Source organism: Saccopteryx bilineata, chromosome 1, assembly GCF_036850765.1.
Source record: "Saccopteryx bilineata isolate mSacBil1 chromosome 1, mSacBil1_pri_phased_curated, whole genome shotgun sequence".
Lineage (NCBI taxonomy): Eukaryota > Metazoa > Chordata > Mammalia > Chiroptera > Emballonuridae > Saccopteryx > Saccopteryx bilineata.
In genome coordinates, this window is record NC_089490.1 from 377,845,611 (window position 1) to 377,866,507 (window position 20,897).

At 41.9% G+C, this 20,897-nt stretch overlaps 2 protein-coding genes across 5 annotated transcripts in view; one reads left to right on the forward strand and one right to left on the reverse strand.

Annotated features, from left to right (window-relative positions):
* The window catches only part of TCP11L1 (t-complex 11 like 1), a 35,323-nt gene extending 23,468 nt beyond the window's left edge, over positions 1 to 11,855 (forward strand). For 3 of the 4 annotated variants that reach the window (XM_066251236.1, XM_066251237.1, XM_066251238.1), the window contains 3 exons: positions 469 to 650; positions 2,643 to 2,815; positions 5,360 to 11,855. In XM_066251236.1, coding sequence (XP_066107333.1) covers positions 469 to 650; positions 2,643 to 2,815; positions 5,360 to 5,562 — 558 coding nt within the window. In that variant the 3' untranslated portion in view covers positions 5,563 to 11,855. The remainder of the gene's footprint in view (positions 1 to 468; positions 651 to 2,642; positions 2,816 to 5,359) is intronic. The other variant, XM_066251239.1, reaches the window with a different exon arrangement.
* A 1,268-nt stretch (positions 11,856 to 13,123) lies between these two features.
* The window catches only part of CSTF3 (cleavage stimulation factor subunit 3), a 79,501-nt gene continuing 71,727 nt past the window's right edge, over positions 13,124 to 20,897 (reverse strand). Inside the window, exons 17-21 of the mRNA XM_066251235.1 lie at positions 19,923 to 20,118; positions 16,838 to 16,991; positions 16,042 to 16,136; positions 13,749 to 13,809; positions 13,124 to 13,328 (exon numbers count right to left, since the gene is read on the reverse strand). Coding sequence (XP_066107332.1) covers positions 13,126 to 13,328; positions 13,749 to 13,809; positions 16,042 to 16,136; positions 16,838 to 16,991; positions 19,923 to 20,118 — 709 coding nt within the window. The 3' untranslated portion in view covers positions 13,124 to 13,125. The remainder of the gene's footprint in view (positions 13,329 to 13,748; positions 13,810 to 16,041; positions 16,137 to 16,837; positions 16,992 to 19,922; positions 20,119 to 20,897) is intronic.

Sequence of the window (20,897 nt, forward strand, 5' to 3'; positions counted from 1 at the left end):
GGCCGGGAATCGAACCCGGGACTTCTGCACACCAGGCTGACACTCTACCACTGAGCCAACCGGCCAGGGCCATTTTTAATTTTTTTAAAAAGTTTTTATTTATTCATTTCAGAGAGGTGGAGGGGGGGGGTTTGGGGAGAGGAAAAGGAAGCATCCACTCCCATTATGTGCCTTGACCAGGCAAGCCCAGGGTTTCGAACCAGCAACCTCAGCATTTCCAGGACGACACTTTATCCACTGTGCCACCACAGGTCAGGCTAGACTGTCATGTTCTTAATGAGTGTGCTCTGCTGCAGCCTTTTTAAGGAAGAAGGGCCTCTGAGATAAAGGTTAATTCATACATGATTCCTTTAAGGGCTCTGAAATGACTGGCAGATCTGAGGGAAGCTGCAGAGGAGTGTGTGGCCGTCCTCTTCTGGCCGGCCCAGAGCTACAGCTCAGGGACGACTTCTGTTGTTTTCATTCCAGACAGTTCTGATGGACCAGTCTCGCTTCCAAGAGCTCCAGCTCCAGCTGGAGCAGCTGACCATCCTGGGGGCCGTGTTGCTGATCACGTTCAGCATGGCAGCCTCAGAAATCTCCAGCCAGGCCAGCTTTGCTGAGAAACTCAAGATGATCGTGCAGGTCCTGCTAACAGATGTGCATCTGCCGTGAGTGGCTAACAGATGTGGAGTGGACCTTGAATGGACGGACGGCTGGGAGGCAGCGGGTGGGCGGAGCGCAGACTGGAACTGGGGTCTCCAAGTCTAAGGCAGAACCTGGGGTCGCTCTCCAGGAACTGAGAGGAAGCTCTCAACTTTGTTTACCCCAGCAGAATTTATTCAGGGTCATACGGTTAAAGTGAGAATCAACCTTAGGGTTTGTCAGGCTCTAGGATAGTGGCTTTCAAATATTTGTGACCTGGAGCCATAGTAAGAAATTCATTTTTTATTGTGACCTAGTATGCACTTGGACACATATGTAGCTGGAATAGAATTTTCACATAGTAAAAACCTAACTGTGCTAATACACCCTGCTATTTCTATTATATTCTATTAAAAAATACTATTTGCTACTCACCGAATTGTTCTCACAACCAACTAAGAGTTTGGACAATAAGCCCGAGGGAAAGTTTATACAAGAAACAAGCTGTACTTGACCGGGGAGGCGGAGGGTGAACACACCATAGGAGTACAGAGGTGTGTTGTAGAATTGAGCACCTGAAACTTGTAAACTTACGTTACTCAGTATTGCTCCAGTAAATTCAATTAAAAATAAAATCATTCTATGAGTTAAAAAAGAAGTGTTCCTCAGAGTTGCATGTATATGATTAAGGTTTTCTGCCCTTTGCACAGTCCTGTGGGCACCTTGTGCTGGGTGTGAAGGGGTTACTTTCTTGGCCAGCTCTGACCCACACTTGGGAGCGCAGCTGCTGTAACTCTTCTTGCAGTTACAGGGTGATTTATGTGGTTTACAGCACATAGAGTACTTATTAATGTTTCTAAGTAAGCAAGGTCTGTCCCCAGTCTCATTTTTACAAAATGGAGGAATTTTACTTCTAAATTTGCACAAAGCAGGCATGTGTTTGGTGTGGTGAGGGGAGTGTCCATGAGGTGTGATGAAGGCTTCAGTAGTCTTGACTTAGGCCGGAAGGATGTTTGCTGAGCAAGGGCCCAGCCTGAGGCCCTTGTACAGGTGTAACCCTGAGCTGTCACCTAAGTTCCCCTCCAGTAAAACTGCTCTGTCAAAGTCACTGAAGAGAGGGGCCCTGTTTGGCTTCCTCAGAGCCGAGCCCTGCACTGCCCAGTTCAGCGGCGGTCAGAGCTGGTGCCAGCACTGAGGCTCAGCGCTCACACATCCGCTTCACTGAGTCTGCTGTTCAAAGAATTTAGACCCAGAACAAAGGCAATTAATTGCCTTCTTACAGAATACCTACCGGCAGGAGAGCTCCCAGCAGACACTCTAGGAGAGCCTTGGGGCCCCAGGAAATCCAGATACTAATTTTCTTAATTTTAGATTTCAATTTTATTTATTCTTTTAAGTGGTTAATACAGCCCTGGCTAGATAGCTCAGTTGGTTAGAGCATCATCCCAAAGCACAGAGGTTGCCAGCTTGATCCCAGGTCAGGGCACATACAGGAACAGATTGATGTTCCTGTTTCTCTCTCTCTCTCTTCCACTCTTGCTAAAATCAATAAATAAAAATTTAAAAGATAAATAAAGTAGTTAATTCACTCATCTGTTTTGAAAATCAAAAGGGTGTTGAGTGAAAAGTTTCTCTTCCACTTTTCTCCCATAGCTACTGGATTTCTGGTTTCTTATATATTGTCCCAGAGATATTCAAAATATTCTTAAGGCAGTTCCAGGCTTATTTCACACAGATGCTAGCAAGAATTTGGGTTTTGGGTTTGTCCTGATATAATCTGAGTGTTCCCCTTCCCACTGTCCTTTCTGGGGGTGAGGGGAGAGAGGAGAGAAGGGAAAGGGACAGTTCCTGAATCAGGTGTACACCTGAGAGGTTAGGGGCAAGGAAGAGAGTCACAGGTGTTCCCTCTGGACACATCTGTCCGTGAACCGGTGATCATGACTCTGATCAGGGTGTGGGCAGATGTGCACTTTGCTTCTCTGCCTTCCCTGGCTTCACCTTGCCCTTCTCTGCTCCAGCTCCTTCCATCTGAAGGACGCCCTGACTGCCATCGGGGAGAAAGTCTGCCTAGAGGTGAGAAGTCGCCTTTCCCTGTGTGGGTTCGCCCCGTTTACCATGGACAAGGAGACCGTGCTCAAGGGCCAGATCCAGGCCGTGGCCAGTCCTGACGACCCTGTCCGCAGGATCATGGGTACGTTTGGGGGAAGGCAGGATGTAGGGGTCACCACAATGCGATTAGGGTGACCCAAAGGTTTGGGCAAGTGGCCAGGGAGCCATCTTTCTTCTAAAGGCTCTGATCTTGAAGTGACAGGTGGTGGTTCAGAAGCCTGCTCCAGCAAAAGCTGAACGATTTGTGGCTATCAGATTTCAGGTTGGAGTAGAAAGCTGGACCAGTGGTGGGCCTGCCTTTAGTACCTTTACTTTTTTTTTTTTTTCATTTTTCTGAAGCTGGAAACAGGGAGAGACAGTCAGACAGACTCCCGCATGCGCCCGACCGGGATCCACCCGGCACGCCCACCAGGGGGCGATGCTCTGCCCATCCTGGGCGTCGCCATGTTGTGACTAGAGCCACTCTAGCGCCTGAGGCAGAGGCCACAGAGCCATCCCCAGCGCCCGGGCCATCTTTGCTCCAATGGAGCCTTGGCTGCGGGAGGGGAAGAGAGAGACAGAGAGGAAAGTGCGGCGGAGGGGTGGAGAAGCAAATGGGCGCTTCTCCTGTGTGCCCTGGCCGGGAATCGAACCCGGGTCCTCCGCACGCTAGGCCGACGCTCTACCGCTGAGCCAACCGGCCAGGGCAGTACCTTTACTTTTTAAATATTATTATTATTATATTATTATTATTTTTTAAAATTCAGTGGAAGAAGAAGAGGCAGAGAGACAGACTCCCACATGCGCCAGGACAGGGATCCACCCAGCAAGCCCACTAGGGGGTGATGCTCTGCCCATCTGGGGCATTGCTTCATTGCTCAGCATTCTTTTTAGTACTTGAGGCTGAGGCCATAGAAGTCATCCTCAGCTCCCAGGGCCAACTCGCTCCAGTCGAGCCATGGCTTCAAGAGAGGGAGAAAGAGAGAGAGAGAGAAGGGGTGGAGAAGCAGAGGGGTGCCCTGATCGAAAATCGAACCCCAGACTTCCACACGCTGGGCCAACACTCTACCACTGAGCCAGTCAGCCAAGGCCTAAACATTATTATTATTAAGACAGTATTTTAAACTTTTTCATGTTTTATGAAAAAAAGAATTATGTGAATCAGTGGGTTTTAAAAAACTATTTTATCCCATCCCTGCCCTAGTCATAATTTCACTTGTGCATCACTCCGGAACAGCCTTTTGAAGATATTGCCGGGCCCTTAGATTATTAAGATAACATTATTGACTTTGGTAGAGGTGCAGGGAATGCCTCTAGATAGACCACTGGCTAACGAGCTGCTCCTTGTCCTGCTGTCCTGGTTGTTTAGTAACAGCCAGTTATAGACATGAAGATAAAAGCCCTCCCTCAGGTAAGAGTGAGACAAGGGTCTCTACTTCTGGGTGAGGCTGCCAGCTCTGGGAGACTTAGAAAACCAAATACTTTGGAACAGGGGTGATCGGACTCATCCAGTACTTCCTCTGACGGGTGTGTTACTGGGTTTTGAAGGGTGTAAGTCGTTTGCACCTGAGAGTGTCCCCCAGGGCAGGGGTTGGGCACGGACTGTGAATAAGCCCATTCAATATAAATGTCCCTGTTGCTTTTGTGATGAAATCTATAAGAAATGTGGCTTGTACACACAGTGTTTTGGCTGATGAGGATACATAGGAGAATGCATAAGTATCGTAGAAGAGAATGGGCTAAAAAAAAATCAACCTAAATTATTCTTCATAGTAGAACAACTTTACAAATGCCCCCAACTCTATGGCCTTCAACTGTAGGCATTAAAGAAGGAAGTTTGACCCTGGCTGATTTGCTCGGTGGATAGTGCGTCGGCCCGGCATGCAGACATTCTGGGTTCGATCCCCAGTCAGGGACACTACTGAGAAGTGACTGCTTCTCTTCCCCTCCCTCTTCCCCTTCTCTCATTCATCCCCTCTTGCAGCCAGTGGCACTGAGGATTAACTCTTTTAATTTGAGCATCTGCCCCAGATGGGGGTTGCTGGGTGGATCCTGGTCGAGACAAATGCAGGAGTCTATTTCCCTTCCTCTCACTAAAGAAAAGGAAGTTCATGCTTCTTTCATATGGCTTAACAGGAAGAGACAGATCACAAGCCAACAGTGCTGGAATCCTTCTTCGCTTTTTTTTTTGAACTTGTAATTCCTGCTTTATTTTTATCTCATTTTTGTGTGATCTTCAACAATGGCTAATGCTGGTATCAGTATGCCTTGCTTCTCTGAGAGCGGAACCTTTTAACAACTTAGTCTCTCTTTATTTATTCATACTTTATTTTTCTTGCTTTCCAAATGTATTTTGAGTTTTTAGAGGGGCCAGATTTCATGCCAGGCACCGTGCTGGACACGGGAGAGCATGGTGAACACCATAAGCCTGGTTTCCACCCTCATGACACTAACCATCTGGAGGGGGAGAGGATCGTTACAGGGGGGACTGCTCAGAAGTGCAGGCGCTGTGGGCACCCGATCCAGGGGCTGTCCAGGGAAGACTTTCCTGGAAAGGTTATGTTTAAGTTAAAAACTGAAGCATAATCAGAAGTTCATAAGTCACCCTGAACAGGAAACAACCAATTTACTTTCTCTCCTCTGGCAGGTTCCCGAATCCTGACCTTCTTAGAAACCTACCTTGCCTCTGGTCACCAGAAGCCATTGCCCACAGTACCTGGGGGATTGGGTCCAGTCCAAAAAGAGCTGGAGGAAGTTGCTGTGAAATTCGTTCGCCTCGTCAACTATAACAAGATGGTCTTCAGTCCGTACTACGATGCAATCCTCAGTAAGGTCCTCGGTAGAGCCTAACACGTATGCTCCCTGCAGCGGCGGTCTTATCTCCTCACTCAGAATACCTGTTCTCAACTCCGATGTTGCTTTGGAAAATGGCTGTTTAGTACATTTCTATTTAATAACATTGATTCCAAAAGGGAGAATATTTATTATGTATCACTGTTTAAAAGACTTGCTGAAAAATGCACTGAATTCTATTTTGAAGGTTTGTCTTTGAGTGCAAGTTTACAAATTAAAGAAGCTTTTTATCTTGAGTTTCTTAGGAAGCTTTGGAATGGTTGACTCCGGGTGTCTCTACCCACACCCTGTCATGGCTATAGCTGCCTTGCCCAGGAGGCTGGGACCTCTCTTTGGTATCTGAGTAATTTTTCTTTCAGATATCCAAGAGGGAAAGAGAGTAAGCCATGACTTTGGGTAGACTCTCGCCGCTCTGGCTCCTCCTCCCCTCCCCCGCCAGGTATGTTGTATCAGAAGGGCTCTATGTAGTTCTGTTCTGTTCTTGCCTCCGCCCACTGCCCCTGTTGACTGCTTTTTGGCTGCCTGCCCTAGCCAGAGCCCTGTTGTTCTAGAGGTGAGTTACTGGAATCGGGGAGAGACAGTCAGACAGACTCCCGCATGTGCCCGACTGGGATCCACCCGGCACGCCCACCAGGGGCTACTCTCTGCCCACCAGGGGGCGATGCTCTGCCCCTCCAGGGCATCGCTCTGCTGCTACCAGAGCCACTCTAGCGCCTGGGGCAGAGGCCAAGGAGCCATCCCCAGCGCCCGGGCCATCTTTGCTCCAATGGAGCCTTGGCTGCGGGAGGGGAAGAGGGAGACAGAGAGGAAGGAAGGGGGGGGGGCGGTGGAGAAGCAAATGGGCACTTCTCCTATGTGCCCTGGCCGGGAATCGAACCCGGGTCCCCCGCACGCCAGGCCGACGCTCCACCGCTGAGCCAACCGGCCAGGGCCGATGAGTTACTTGATTTTAAAAAGATTCTATTATACAAAATTACTCCTGAGCCTGGAGGATAGCAACTATGATTTATGGGATCTAGAGAGAGGAAGTTTTTATTGATTGGTTGATTGATTGATTTTAGAGAGAGAAAGAGAGAAACATCAATTTCTTGTTCCACTTATTTATGAATTCACTGGTTGATGTTTGTGTGTGCCCTGACTGGGGATTGAACCCGCAACCTTGCTGTATCAGGACGACGCTCTAACCAACTGAGCTTCCTGGCCAGGGTGAGAGAGAGGGGAAGTTCTTTTTGACTTTTAGGCTTTGAAAGTTAAGGAGGAAAAAAAAAAGAAAAAAATATATATTAAAATATATGTTAATGTAATATAAAAGGAGATAAATGACTGCAGTTTTTACTGAAAAATTCACTGTGCTACAATACACAGATTCTGGATTGGATTAAAGTTCCAGATCAGATTTAAGCTTTCAGATAAAATAGTATGAACTCATTTCTTTTTTTTGATAAGGAATTCATAGAAAAATTCCTGAGTATAAAGCAGTATTTTTTGAGGAACTTCAGTGACCAGAATTGCTGACACATCTTGTGACTGTAAGAGGAGCTTGGGTCTCAGAGATGGCCTGTTCTATTAAACGAATAAAACGCGTGCACGTGTGTTTCAGACAGACATGGTATCAGAAGCAGAGCCATGGAGTTACTGGAGTCCTCTCCAACTACCAGAGCAAGTGGCGAAATACTGCCAGGAATCCCTTTATTAAAGGCACTGAGGGGTGTGGTGTGTGAGGGACAGGACAGGGTTGGAGGTGGCCCGAGGAACATTGACCCCTGTAGGCTGTGTAGACTCAAGGACAAATCCTTTCTGGTTTTATTGGAAAGGGATAAAAGTTCAGCGAGTAGAACTTACAAAGAACAGAACTGCTTCTTTTCTAGTGTAATCAATGAGGCCACTCTGGAAGTGGGCCTGTAGGGAAGGTTGCTCTGTGCGCTGTGCTCCTGGGCTGTGTGGTGTTAGCTGCAAGCCTGAGCACCCAGACCAGCACTCAGCCGGCTCCAGCCTCAGTGTTGTGGCCCTCCCACTGCAAGGATGAAGGGGAGGAGCTTAACCCCCAAATACACTTCCTGTAGTTATTCTTCCTAAATCTTCAAAATTATTTTTGCCTTCATCTGTAAGAGTTAACTCTGACCATATTTTGCCCGCTTGAGTTCCTAAATTGACAAAGTTGTGTTTGTTTGAAATCTTATATAACATATATGCATATAATATAACGGGGTTTTACAGCCTCTCATGGCCCGTCACCACCTCACTTTTCTGCAGATGGAGTTCTTTCTACAAGTGGCAAAAGCCAAGAGTGAAGGAGACAGAGTTCAGAAGGAGACAGTATTCATACTGAATCGTTTTGTGGTCGCTTGTTGAAGATAAGCGAGCTAATTTTCTTCCTGGAATCTCATAGGATTATCACTAAGGGCCAGGAAAACTAACTTAGTTCATTTTGTCACTCAGGAAATGTTTACTAAGCATCTACTTGTAATTCTTCCCTCTAAGACAAAATATCCTATGGCATATAAATTACCCTTCAGAATTAAATTGGTTCTATTCCACATACAGATTGGATTTGACATGATTGCCTGCCTAATTGAACAGGATGATGCTCTGTTCAACTGAGCTACCCGGCTGGGCTTATTATTTGAACTAAATGAATGCATAAATGGACAAATGAATGGATGACTGAATGGTAGTGGATGATAGGCTATGATACTCATATTTGAAGATAATCTCTCATTGAAAATGTAATCTAAATAAAGAACTACAATGTTTACAGTTGTGTATTCAAGTTGGATTTTGCATTATATAACTTTCTAATGGATAGCCTTTTAGTCATAGTATTCAAAGCAACTTGATAGCATTGAGAAGGGGAAAACCTTTGAGTCCAGTAAACTCTGTTAACCTAGTAAATGCTCACTGGTAATTTCAGAAATGTGTCAGAAACCTTAACAGGCAGAATTTTACTTATAACTGCACCCAGTATGGGTTTCTGTCATACCTCACTATATTGCCTTCTGAACCTAAGAACCAGAACTAATCTACAGGCCAGATTATTGGAGTGTCCCTTACTTATAGTTTAGAAAACAGATATGCCTGGAGTTAGTAGCAATACTCAGATTTCGCCATTTTTAGATTTGTCTTATCTGAACTAACAGTGAGAATCTTTAAAGTGCAACTTCTGACTTAAATAAGCAACCTTAAAGTTGAAGTAACACTCTTCTTTTTTTCTTTTTTCTCATTATGTTGCCTTTGCTTTTTAAAGTACTCTCTTTCTTGTGCTCAAAGTAGAACTTTTGTGAGGGCTCAGGGAAGAAAATTTAGTAAACTGCTGAATTGTTTTTCTTGACTTTTATTCCCAAAATTTGGTAAGCTGACACTTCTGTTGAATATTTGAGATTTTATTTAAATCAGTAACATGTTACCTGAATTTTGTTACTTGGTATCAGTTATCTTTCAAGATTTATGAAATTGTTATTAAATATAATTTTATGCACTCAAGAAAGAATATAATGAAGTTTGTGTTTGGGAAATAAAATGTAAAACAAAATTTAAGAACATGCTAATACTTTTAACTACTGTATAAATGAACTCTTAGTTTTACATATTAAATATAGGCTGATGGAAGGTTATAAAATTACCAAATAAATTCTAATTATTGACCAAGGTCAGTATGCTGACAAAGTGGTGGATTTTTCCTTCTTTTCCAGTGGTACAATTGGGTTGTTCAGTTTTACATTTACTAAGTAGTTGTGACCTTTTACTAAGTATGGTAGCATAGATATACGCTCTTGTTTGAAAGTTACTGCTCTAGGCCAGAGTTTGACTGATAATTGTTTTGGAAGGACTTACAGACTTTAAGTTTTATCCAGCTCTGGAATTGTGGGGACATGATCTGTTTTTATAAGAAGGATGAATACAGATTTTTTTGGATGTTTCTCTGGCCCAGCAATACAGATATCTGAGGGTCCTTGCCCTGAGAGTGTGCACTGTAGACACCCCAAAGGAAGTTCAGATTTCTGATGTCATACTGCTTGTTCAGCTGTGTTCAGAAAAGGAGTTGTCAAAATATTCAGAGAGAATACTAAAAACTAAAAATTCATATATATCTGTAGCAGTTAGAACATTAGAAATAGTTTTCTTCTAACAAGAAATAATCCTTTTTATGTTTAAAGATTAGGTAATTTCTAGGGGAAAATATCTTAGAAGTAAATGCAGTAGAACAATTATAATATGCATAATGGCCTCAACAGTACTTACTGGCACTTTCCACCCAGGTGGGTGTGGGTCTCTGTGTTTTCTCTTTATTACAATGCTGAAAAAAAAGACTTTCTCATGTACATTCATGTTGCTTTGTTTTGTTGTTTATGGGAACACTATTACAGACCATTATAGGTATTTGAAACCATTTTATCTTCTTGAAAACACTACCCAAAGACCACTTCAGGAAAGATTCCTTATCTCTATATTCAATTTTATTTTATTTTATTATTATTATTATTATTTGTATTTTTCTGAAGCTGGAAACGGGGAGGCAGTCAGACAGACTCCTGCATGCGCCTGATCGGGATCCACCCAGTATGCCCACCAGGGGGTGATGCTGTGCCCATCTGGTGCGTCGCTCTGTTGCAACCAGAGCCATCCTCAGTGCCCGGGCCAACTTTGCTCCAATGGAGCCTTGGCTGCGGGAGGGGAAGAGAGAGACAGAGGAAGGAGAGAGGGAGGGCTGGAGAAGCAGATGGGCGCTTCTCCTGTGTGCCCTGGCCCGGAATCGAACCAAGGACTCCTGCACGCCAAGCCGACGCTCTACCACTGAGCCAACTAGCCAGGGCCTTTATATTCTATTTTAAAATCTATGCTAGCCTGACCAGGCAGTGGCGCAGTGGGTAAAGCGTCGGACTGGGATGCGGAAGACCCAGGTTTGAGACCCCAAGGTCACCAGCTTGAGCATGGGCTCATCTGGTTTGAGCAAAAAGCTCACCAGCTTGAGCCCAAGGTCACTGGCTCAAGCAAGGGGTTACTCGGTCTGCTGAAGGCCCACAGTCAAGGCACATATGAGAAAGCAATCAATGAACAACTAAGGTGTTGCAACGCACAGTGAAAAACTAATGATTGATGCTTCTCATCTCTTCGTTCCTGCTTGTCTATCCCTCTCTCTGACTCTCTGTCTCTGTAAAAAAAAAAGAAAAAAAAATCTGTGCTATACGGTACTTTGTTCCTTTCAGATTGTTTTTTTCATAACCATGATATATTAAAAAAAAACTCACACAGAAAATGAACTTAAGAGGATAACAGAATCTGAATTAAAGCCAGCTGACTTTGAGGAAATTTTAGCTTTAATGGGAAAACACAGGAAACACATGCTTGTGATCAACTTATATAAATATAACCTTGCTATATATGTTTATATAAAAATGATTCAGTAGCCTTTTTCCCATTATGAGTTTCATATAAAATATTTAAAGTTGATTTTAAAAGATAAGAATACTATTTAATTACATTTGAATTCAAATTGTAAGCTATGTACCCAATATGTAAGATAGTATCAATCATTATAACCATAGTACTTTCCTTCTTACTTTTTCCTTCCTGATTTTTTGCTTTTTATTTTGACTCACAACCTTTAGGCTCACCTAGTTTTCTGTATGGTAGATTTTTCTAGAAATGACTCAACAGAAGGTAATGTAGCTAACGGAGCAAAACCTAAAGCTTTGGACTTAATTTGCATGACAAGTTTACATTCACTAATTAAATTTGATTAACTGGATTTAGTTTGTTCTAGTGATATTTATGTCCAGCTCATGAAAAAAAAGTGTTCTTGAGCACTGAGTGACTTTTGAAATATATTTTAGAACAAGACAGTGGGTGGTTAAAGGAATTCCCACACATTGCTTTTGAGAAGGAGGATAAAATATCTCAATCTGCCTCAGGTAAATTGGGGGAGATGCATTCACATTGAAAATATCTTTTTTGCCTGACCAGGCGGTGGCGCAGTGGATAGAGTGTCAGACTGGGATGCGGAAGACCCAGGTTCGAGACCCCAAGGTCGCCAGCTTGAATGTGGGCTCATCTGGTTTGAGCAAAAATTCACCAGCTTGGACCCAAGGTCGCTGGCTCAAGCAAGGGGTTACTCGGTCCGCTGAAGGCCCATGGTCAAGGCACATATGAGAAAGCAATCAATGAACAACTAAGGTGTTGCAATGTGCAACGAAAAACTAATGATTGATGCTTCTCATCTCTCCATTCCTGTCTGTCTGTACCTGTCTATCCCTCACTCTGACTCTCTGTCTCTGTAAAAAAAAAAAAGAAAATGTCTTTTTTATTTTAGTGAGAGGGAGATAGGCAGATTCCCACATGCACCCCAACCAGGATCCACCTGGCAACCTGGTCTGGGGCTGATATTCGAGTACCAAGCTATTTTTAGCACCTGAGGCTAATGTGCTCCAACGGAGTTATCCTAGGTACCCAGGGCCAACACTCAAACTGTTGGAGCCACTGGCTGTGGGAGAAGAGGGAGAGAGTAGGGAGAGGCAGGAGGAAAAGAAGATGGTCTCTTCTCCTGTGTGCCCTGGCTGGGAATCGAACCCAGGACACCCATATGCCAAGCCAATACTTTATCCCCTTGGTTGGCAAACTGCGGCTCGTGAGCCACATGCGGCTCTTTGGCCCCTTGAGTGTGGCTCTTCCACAAAATACCACATGTGGGCGCTACCTCGATAAGGAATGTACCTATATAGTTTAAGTTAAAAAAATTTGGCTCTCAAAAGAAATTTCAGTTGTTGTACTGTTGATATTTGGCTCTGTTGACTAATGAGTTTGCCAACCACTGCTTTATCCAGTGAGCCACCAGCCAGGGCCAGAAGATTTCTATAATATTTAATAGGCCTTTTAATCATGGATATGTCATGTTTTCACTTATGACCATAAAAGATCAGGGAGGACATGTAGTTAAGTGTACACACAGTATAAGTGTGTGTATTACTGACATTTATTTTTAAACTGTACTGGCTGAATAACCTAAAATAAGTAGCTATTTTAAATAAACTCTGAAAGTAGCAGAAGGAGGCAAGACATTTTTGAGATCCTTTTATTTTTGAAAGGATTGTTTTAAAATTTTAAACTACAAAACAGATTCCATACATTCTGCCATAAATAAAAACAAATAAGGCAGGACTCTACATAAGCAAACTGAGAACATCTGTTTTCAGAAAAATGTGATAAAATGCTTTACAATCATAAGCCATCCAGTTTTTAAAATAAAACTATTGAAAACTCACAAGTCTTCAAGCGGCACATACAAGACACCCTTGAAGAGGGAACAAAATATGGTTCTGCCATTTTGTACTGTTCTCACATTTTTGAAAACCTAATTTTGCTCAGAGCATAAGTCTGTTCCATATTCTAAAATTCACAGGTTGTTTTCTTTCTCAAAAACCGTATGATAAGAGGCACCAATGACAATACAACTTTGTTTCCAAGGACCTTGTAACAAAGCATTGTCTCTTTTAAACATATGACTTAAGAGGCAAAAAGGGAATCCTGGAAAAAAGTTTTCTTTCTGAGGCAGGTTTTGAGCCTGTTTCACCGAATTCGCTTCTGCTGCCGTGCTCTATAAATGTCGTGAACAGGAGGGACAACAGCTCCCTTTTCCTCATCCTCGTCTGAGTCTTCGTTGGGCCTTTTGACGGCCTTGGTGAGGACGGCGTTGCTTTCCACTGGGCCGTTGCCTTCCACAGCGAGGTCCGGGGCTCCACCAGTGATGATCCTCACAGCTTCCTCAACAGCTGTGGAAACGAAACAGAAAGGACTTTGGAAGATGTTTAAAAGTACACAGCTGTGAAAGAATATCTGTTCTACTTTGGATATTTATAGTTAATTTCATAGCTTACTATTAGCAAAGCCTGGGATGGTACTACTGACACTAAAAAATTAAGGGAAAAGACAAAAGCTGTTAAAATTAATAAAGTTATTTTCACAAGTGCATGTTCACGACTAGAAAAGATAAGTTTTTAGGACATTTTACTTGGTGAAATTAGAATATGAAGGAGCTCTGTGCCAAGGAAGCTATTGATCTCTCCTAGGTGTCTCTGTACTTTTATAAGATGCCTAGTTGGTACTGGAAACTCACTGGCAAAGAAGAATAATCTCTCCTGCATAGGAGACAACACTGTGATTCCACTCTGAGAAGAGCTTTCATCACTTACTGTTTGGTATCTTGCATCTTCGGAAAATTTCCATCAGTTCATCCACTTGTACAAAAGGACCCTATTTTGATATAAATACATTTTGTTTTATTTATTAAAAAATTTTAATTATTTCATTTTTAATTAATTCTTAGAGAAAGAGGAAGGAAAAGAGGTACATCGATTTGTTGTTCTTATTCATGCTGTCATTGGTTGATTACTGTATGTGCCCTGATTGGGGATCGAACCGGCAACCTTGGTGTATCAGTACAGTGTTCTAAACCAGGGGTAGTCAGTCTTTTTATACCTACCGCCCACTTTTGTATCTCTGTTAGTAGCAAAATTTTCTAACCACCACGGGTTCCACAGTAATGGTGATTTATAAAGTAGGGAAGTAACTTATCACATTTATAAAGCAGTTACAGCAAGTTAAAGCATATAATAATAATTACTTACCAAGTACTTTATGTTGGATTTTTGCTAAGTTTGGCAGAATAAATCTTTCTAAAACAAATTACTATAGTTAAATCTATCTTTTTACTTATACTTTGGTTGCTCGGCTACTGCCCACCATGAGAGCTGGAACGCCCACTAGTGGGCGGTAGGGACCAGGTTGACTACCACTGGTCTAAACCAACTGAGCAACCCAGCTGGGGCCTTAAAATTTTTATTAAATATTTTTTTCACCTGACCTGTGATGGCATAAAGTGTTGACCTAGAACACTAAGGTTGCTGGTTTGAAGCCCTGGATTTGCCGGGTCAAGGCACATACAGAAGCAACTGCTAGGAGTTGATGCTTCCTGCTCCTCCCACTTCCCTTTCTCTCTCTCTCTCATCTCTCTCTAAAATGAATAAATAAAATATTAAAAATAAATCTTAAAAAATTTTTTCATTTACATTTGACATTCAGTATAGACATTTACATAATTTATGCGGGGATTCCCCAATAAGTCTAGTACCCATCTGGCACCATACGTAGTTGAAATATTATTGACTATGTCACCTACAGTTTACATCCACATGACTGTTCTGTGACTACCAATTTGTACTGCTTAATTCCTTCACCTTTCTCATCTAGTCCCCAACCCCACCTCCCATTTGACAATGATCAATTTGTTCTCTGTATCTATGAGTTTGCTTTTTTTTTCCTTTTTATTTTTAGTGAGAAGGGGAGGCAAAGAGATAGACTCCCACATGTGCCCTGACCGGAATCCACCTGGCAATGCCACTAGGGGGCTGCTCTGCCCATCTGGGGCCCTTGCTTCACTGCCCAGCAACCAGGCAGAGGTCATGGAGCCATCGTCAGCGCCCAATGCTAACTCGCTTGAACTAATTGAGCCGAGGCTGTGGGAGGGGAAGAGAGAGAGAGAAGGAGAAAGAAGGGGTAGAGGTAGGGGTGGAGAAGCAAATGGTGGCTTCTCCTATGTGCCCTGTCTGGGAATCAAACCAGGGACATCCACATGCCAGGCCAACGTCCTATCACTGAGCCAACCAGCCAGGGCCTTCTTTTTATTTCAGATTCTACATACATATAAATGAAATTATTGGGTTTTTGTTTTTTTTTTTATAAATTTTTATTTTAATGGGGTGACATCAATAAATCAGGGTACATACATTCAAAGAAAACATTTCCAGGTTATCTTGTCATTTAGTTATGTTGCATACCCATGAAATTATTGGGTTTTTGCCTTTCTCTATGTGACTTATTTCACTTAGCAGAATACCCTCTAGGTCTACCTATGTTGTCACAAATGCTAAGATTTCATTCTTTTTATTTTTATGGCTGAGTGTTATTCCATTGTATATGTATACCACATCTTCTTTGTCCAGTTTTCTTGCTAACGGACACTTAGGTTGTTTCCATATCTGCTTATTATAAATAATGCTGCAGTGAACATAGGGATGCATCTATATTTTTGAATTCATGTTTTGGATTTCTTTGGATAAATATCCAGATGTAGGATTGCTGGGTTGTAATCCATTTTTAATTTTCTGAGGTAACTCCATACTGTTTTCCTTAGTGGCTTCACCAATCTGCACTCCCACCAATAGTGCACGAGAGTTCCCTTTTCTCCACATTCTCGCCAACACTTGTTTGATTTATTGGTGAAAATCATTCTGACAGATGTGAGGTGATCTCTCATTGTACTTTTAATTTGCATTTCTCTGATTAGTGGCGTTGACACAAACAAATTTTAATCCCCAATAATCTGACAAGTTAAAATAGCACTACTTTATCTTTCCCATTATCAAAGGGAAAAGCCATTACTGTAACTCTCAGAGCAAGTGCCAATAATGAAAACCCTGAACTAACCTGGAAACAGATGGGAGGAGGGAGAAGTTTCATTAAAACGACAGCTGCAGGTGGTACTGGGAATACTCCACCGGGGACAGGGTGTAAACCTGGAGCTAGAAGAGAAAGAAAAGCAGGAGTCAGATGGCATGAAAGAATTCTGTACATGTAAGAGCTAATACAAGCAATTTGTACATAAAGATATTCTATGTCTCTATTGCTTTGTTCTGGACATTTTAAGCTGTGTTTATTGCTTTACATGTTTGACCAAATTCGAAAGGGTGAGACAGTAAGAACCATCTCAACCCCTTGGTTACCGGAGGCAGAAGAATAAATAAGTGGCTTTGCATAAGACAACCCAGGTTCTGACTCAAGTCTATTTATTTCCAAGACCATTTCTAAGCCTCACAAGTCATTTGTTCAGTCTTTTTAAAGTCAGATAACAACATACTTATTCATAAAGGCCTGGTTCAAATAGGATCTGGAGGGACTACTGCTCATTAGCAAGTATAAATAATACCAAATAACATCACTGGAGTAAGCTTCCGGTTGTACAGGTAATCTGTACATTAGCACAATTGTATGTTAGCACAATTTCTGAACACTAAGTATCACTGCCAAAGTGGGTTACTGGAATCTAGGTCACTGAGTTTTATTTTTCTTTTAAAGACATACTTAACATAGTTCAAAGATTATAGTTCAGTCACTTATTATAGTGACCCTAGTCTAATAATTAACCTGTAATGGAAAGGTCACATTCCTTTGCCCCCCAAACATCTGGATTTAAATCAGTACGGGATCTAAAGTCATGGCTTACGTGCTAAATGTCGTGGCTGAAATGGAATCATCTGCTGAGTATCTGGTTTAGGGTATTCTGGTTTTCTATCCACTTCATCTTTCAGAACAGGCACTATAGAAGGAGCTACAACTGGGTCTGGAATAATAGCTGCTAGCTTAGCACGGGAGACATCCTGAAAATGCAGAACAGAAGAATCCTAAACCTGAAAAAGGGACTTATAGAGTATAATTGAGCAATTCTGAAGTCTTGAGAATACACTGAATAATTAAGTAAAAACCACAGAAAGAACGGAGAGGAATAAGCAAGAACTTGATGATGGTAAAGACTGTTAAATATTCAACAAAGAAAGCTAAAAGGCTCTAAAGATTTGGCGTTTTATGACCTTACACAACCCCAGCTGAGAATCTTTCAGGCACAGTGCTGCTAGGTAGGACATTTGTCAGATAGCTATAAGCTTCTATGGGTAAATGGTAAGACGGTACCAAGTAGAGTGGTAAAATTGAGAAGAAAATCTGCAATTTTAGGTATTTTTCTGACACCCCCCTACCACGGGAATTGAACAACATACATCCATTTAAGTGAAGAAGCTAGATTAAGTGAGGTCCTCTTTCATGAAAGCAAAAATAAAGTTTATCATTGCTTACACTGGTTAATAAGATTTTGCTAATGAAATAAGATTTCCAACATACAATTTCAGGAAGGAACACTTAATTTAGGAGCTACCGCTGTGTATCGGACAATTTTAGCCCTTCTTGATGAGGCAAAGAATAACATCTCCATTTTAGAGAAGGGACTGAAGCTCAGAGAGGCTCTGATATTTCTGCAGTCACACAGCCAAGACGTGAGAGGATCGGGAGCACAGGCCTCTCTGACCTCAAAACCACCCCCAGCCTTCATTTTCATATATGTTTAGCCCCACTGGGCTGAGAACAGCTCTCCAAAGGGAGCAATACGGCTACATATTAGCAGAGACCCCACCCAAGAGAAGTTCCTCTGCCACAGGCCACCTGTGTCATCCACCTATCTAGAACCCAAAGAGCCTTTCAGCCACCATCAATGGATATAAGACATTTCACTGTCTTTCAATTTGCTCCCGTGCAGCTGGTGCCATCAAATGTAGTTGGTGGCAAATCTAAATGAGCAGGCCCATTAGGATTACTTTTGTCTCTCATTCCCTCTCTCATGTTACAAAGAAGCACATTAATCCTTCCAAAATAAAAGTAGGAAGAAAAAGATAAGATGGAAAATTAATATTTAAGATGTGGCTCTATGTGGAAATAGCTCTTTCTTCATTAACTTTTTAATTTCCATTTTCATCTGGGCAAAGTTCAAACAGCCTTTTCTAATATATTCACACAATCTAAAATGTCTTTGGCTTTTCACTGAGAAATAGTTAAACTTGAGGCAGAACCTGCCCAGCCCTGAGAAGTAACCCCTTAGTTCAGAATAGGAATCCAGGACAGGCACAGAACTGGAACTTCCATTAAAAAACGGTCTGAAGTTTAATTAGAGGTGATTTTTCTCAGATATTTTATCTAGTTTGGACAGCAGACTAGTGAGACCCAGGCCAAAAGGAGGCAGTGAGAAAATGGAGAAGGATGGTCAGGAATACCCTAATGCTGGTTGGATTAAAGAGACCAATCTAAGGCCCTTCCCTTTATTTTATTTTATTATTATTTTTTTAATTCTTTTTTTTACAGAGACAGAGAGAGTCAGAAAGGGGGATAGACAGGGACAGACAGACATGAATGGAGAGAGATGAGAAGCATCAATCGTTAGTTTTTCATTGCGTGTTGCGACACCTTAGTTGTTCATTGATTGCTTTTTCATGTGTGCCTTGACCGCGGGCCTTCAGCAGACTGAGTAACCCCTTTGCTCAAGCCAGCGACCTTGGGTCCAAGCTGGTGAGCTTTGCTCAAACCAGATGAGTCCGCACTCAAGCTGGTGACCTCGGGGTCTTGAACCTGGGTCCTCCGCATCCCAGTCTGACGCTCTATCCATTGCACTACTGCCTGGTCAGGCTAGGGCCCTTCCCTTTAAATTTCTATCTCAATCTGTTAACGTGACAGAAAAAAATTAAGAAATAATAGAATGGTTTTCTCAGCAAGGGCTATTTCTGGGGCTGCATAAACATTTTTTCCTCCTGGTCCAAACAGGTTCAGGTAGAGTTGCTTTCTTATGACTCAGTGGTCTACACACAAAGGTGTGGCTAGATAAGCTAATTTTCCCAAGGGCGCCAATGAAGGAGTACTCTTTTATTTTTTTAAGGATTTTATTGATTTTTAGAGAAGGAGGAGAGAGAGAGACAAACAAAGGGAGATAGAAAGGTAGAGATTGGGGGAGCAGGAAGCATCAACTCATAGTATGTGCCTTGACCAGGCAAGCCCAGGGTTTTGAACTGGCAACCTCACTATTCCAGGTTGACGCTTTATCCACTGCTCCACACCATGGGCCAGGGTAAAGGAGTGCTGTTTTAAAGATACAGAGCCCTTAAGAAAATGCACTGCTTAAACAAGCTGTAATATTTCTTCATTGTGCCTACAAATATGTAACAGGAATTCCATTTGGTTTAAGATCACCTGTCAAAATGTTTGTCAATTTCAAGAACTATTAGAAAAAAAATGTTATAACTAAGATGACATTCAGATTCTCTTTTGTTTTTCTTCCCTCCCAACTCCTTTATCCATCTGTCCACCAGACATAAGGCATTGACAATTTCAGGGAAAGAATGAAAGCATTTGCTAAATCTCATTTTAATTCTCACTTTGGTCAGTACTGTTGACAATGTTTCATAAACCCAAGGAAAATCTTTGAACTTTTTTCTTGTTTTCTGCTAGTCTATCCTAAAACTAGATTAGTTGTCACTTCAAAATTTAGAAGGAAGTTTACCCATGAAGTATTCTAAAAGGTTGGCAAAGTGCCTTGGCTGGATAGCTCAGTTGGTTAGCATCGTCCTGTAGGACAGAGGTTGCCGGTTCGATCCTTGGTCAGGGCACATACAGATCTCTCCCTCTCTCCCTTCCTCTCTCTAAAATCAATAAAATAAACATTAAGCCACCAGAAAAGTAAGGACACTACACACATCTTAATCCTATGTACGTACCTTATAACCAAGTGCTTTTAGTTCACTTGCTGAGCAAGGATATAAATCCATGAACTTGTATCTATCTACCAGTAAAGCGGTTTCTTTGCCTTCATACTCTTCTTTGAATGCTGTAAACCGTCTTTTCTCTACTTTAAGTATACTAGCTAGATCACCAATATTGCTTTCAAAAGCTAGAAATCGGGCCCAGATTTCTCTGTAAGAAAATAAACAGGGAGTCCATTTACAAAAAAGTTCCCCCTCTCCTTTTTTAAAAAATTCTAAGTCTCTTTTATTATAAATATTTCTAAACTATAGAAAAATAGAATAATATAACAAATATATCATCACCTAGATTTAACCAGTTACTATTTTGCCATATTTTCTTTACCTTATTTTTGCCTAAGCATTTGAAAGTAAATTATAGACATAATATTTCACCCTAAACACTTCTCTGTATTTAAGCCCTTTAGTGAGTTTTTACATATTAGCATACCTTCCTACCCTTTATGGTCAATAAGAGAAGAATCTGGTCAGTAGAAAAGGAATCTGGATAGGTTTCTAATTTCTCCTGAATAATGTGGCTTCACCATTTTGTTGAGTGGCATGAATTATAATGTAGAATACAATCTTCATTCAGTGTACAAATAACATAAAAGCTCTCTATTTTTTTCCCAATAATGTAGACCACTGGGAATCAATTTATATTGCCTCACCACTATTCTAACAGAAAATTAATTCTCTGAGACTACTTAAATGTCACTAAGCAACATTGTACTAAACTAATATATTGAGTGCTTATTACATACCAGGTATAAGACTATCATAAAAATCCCACATTGATAGATATTATTGTTACTTGATGAGAAAGTAAGGAGTGGTGAGGTTAGGAGATCTGCCCAAGGCCCAGTTGGCTAAGCTGGAATTTGAACCCAAGACTCCAAAGACTTACTGTTTCCAGTGTATCATTATTTCCTGCTGTTCCTCTGTGTGGTA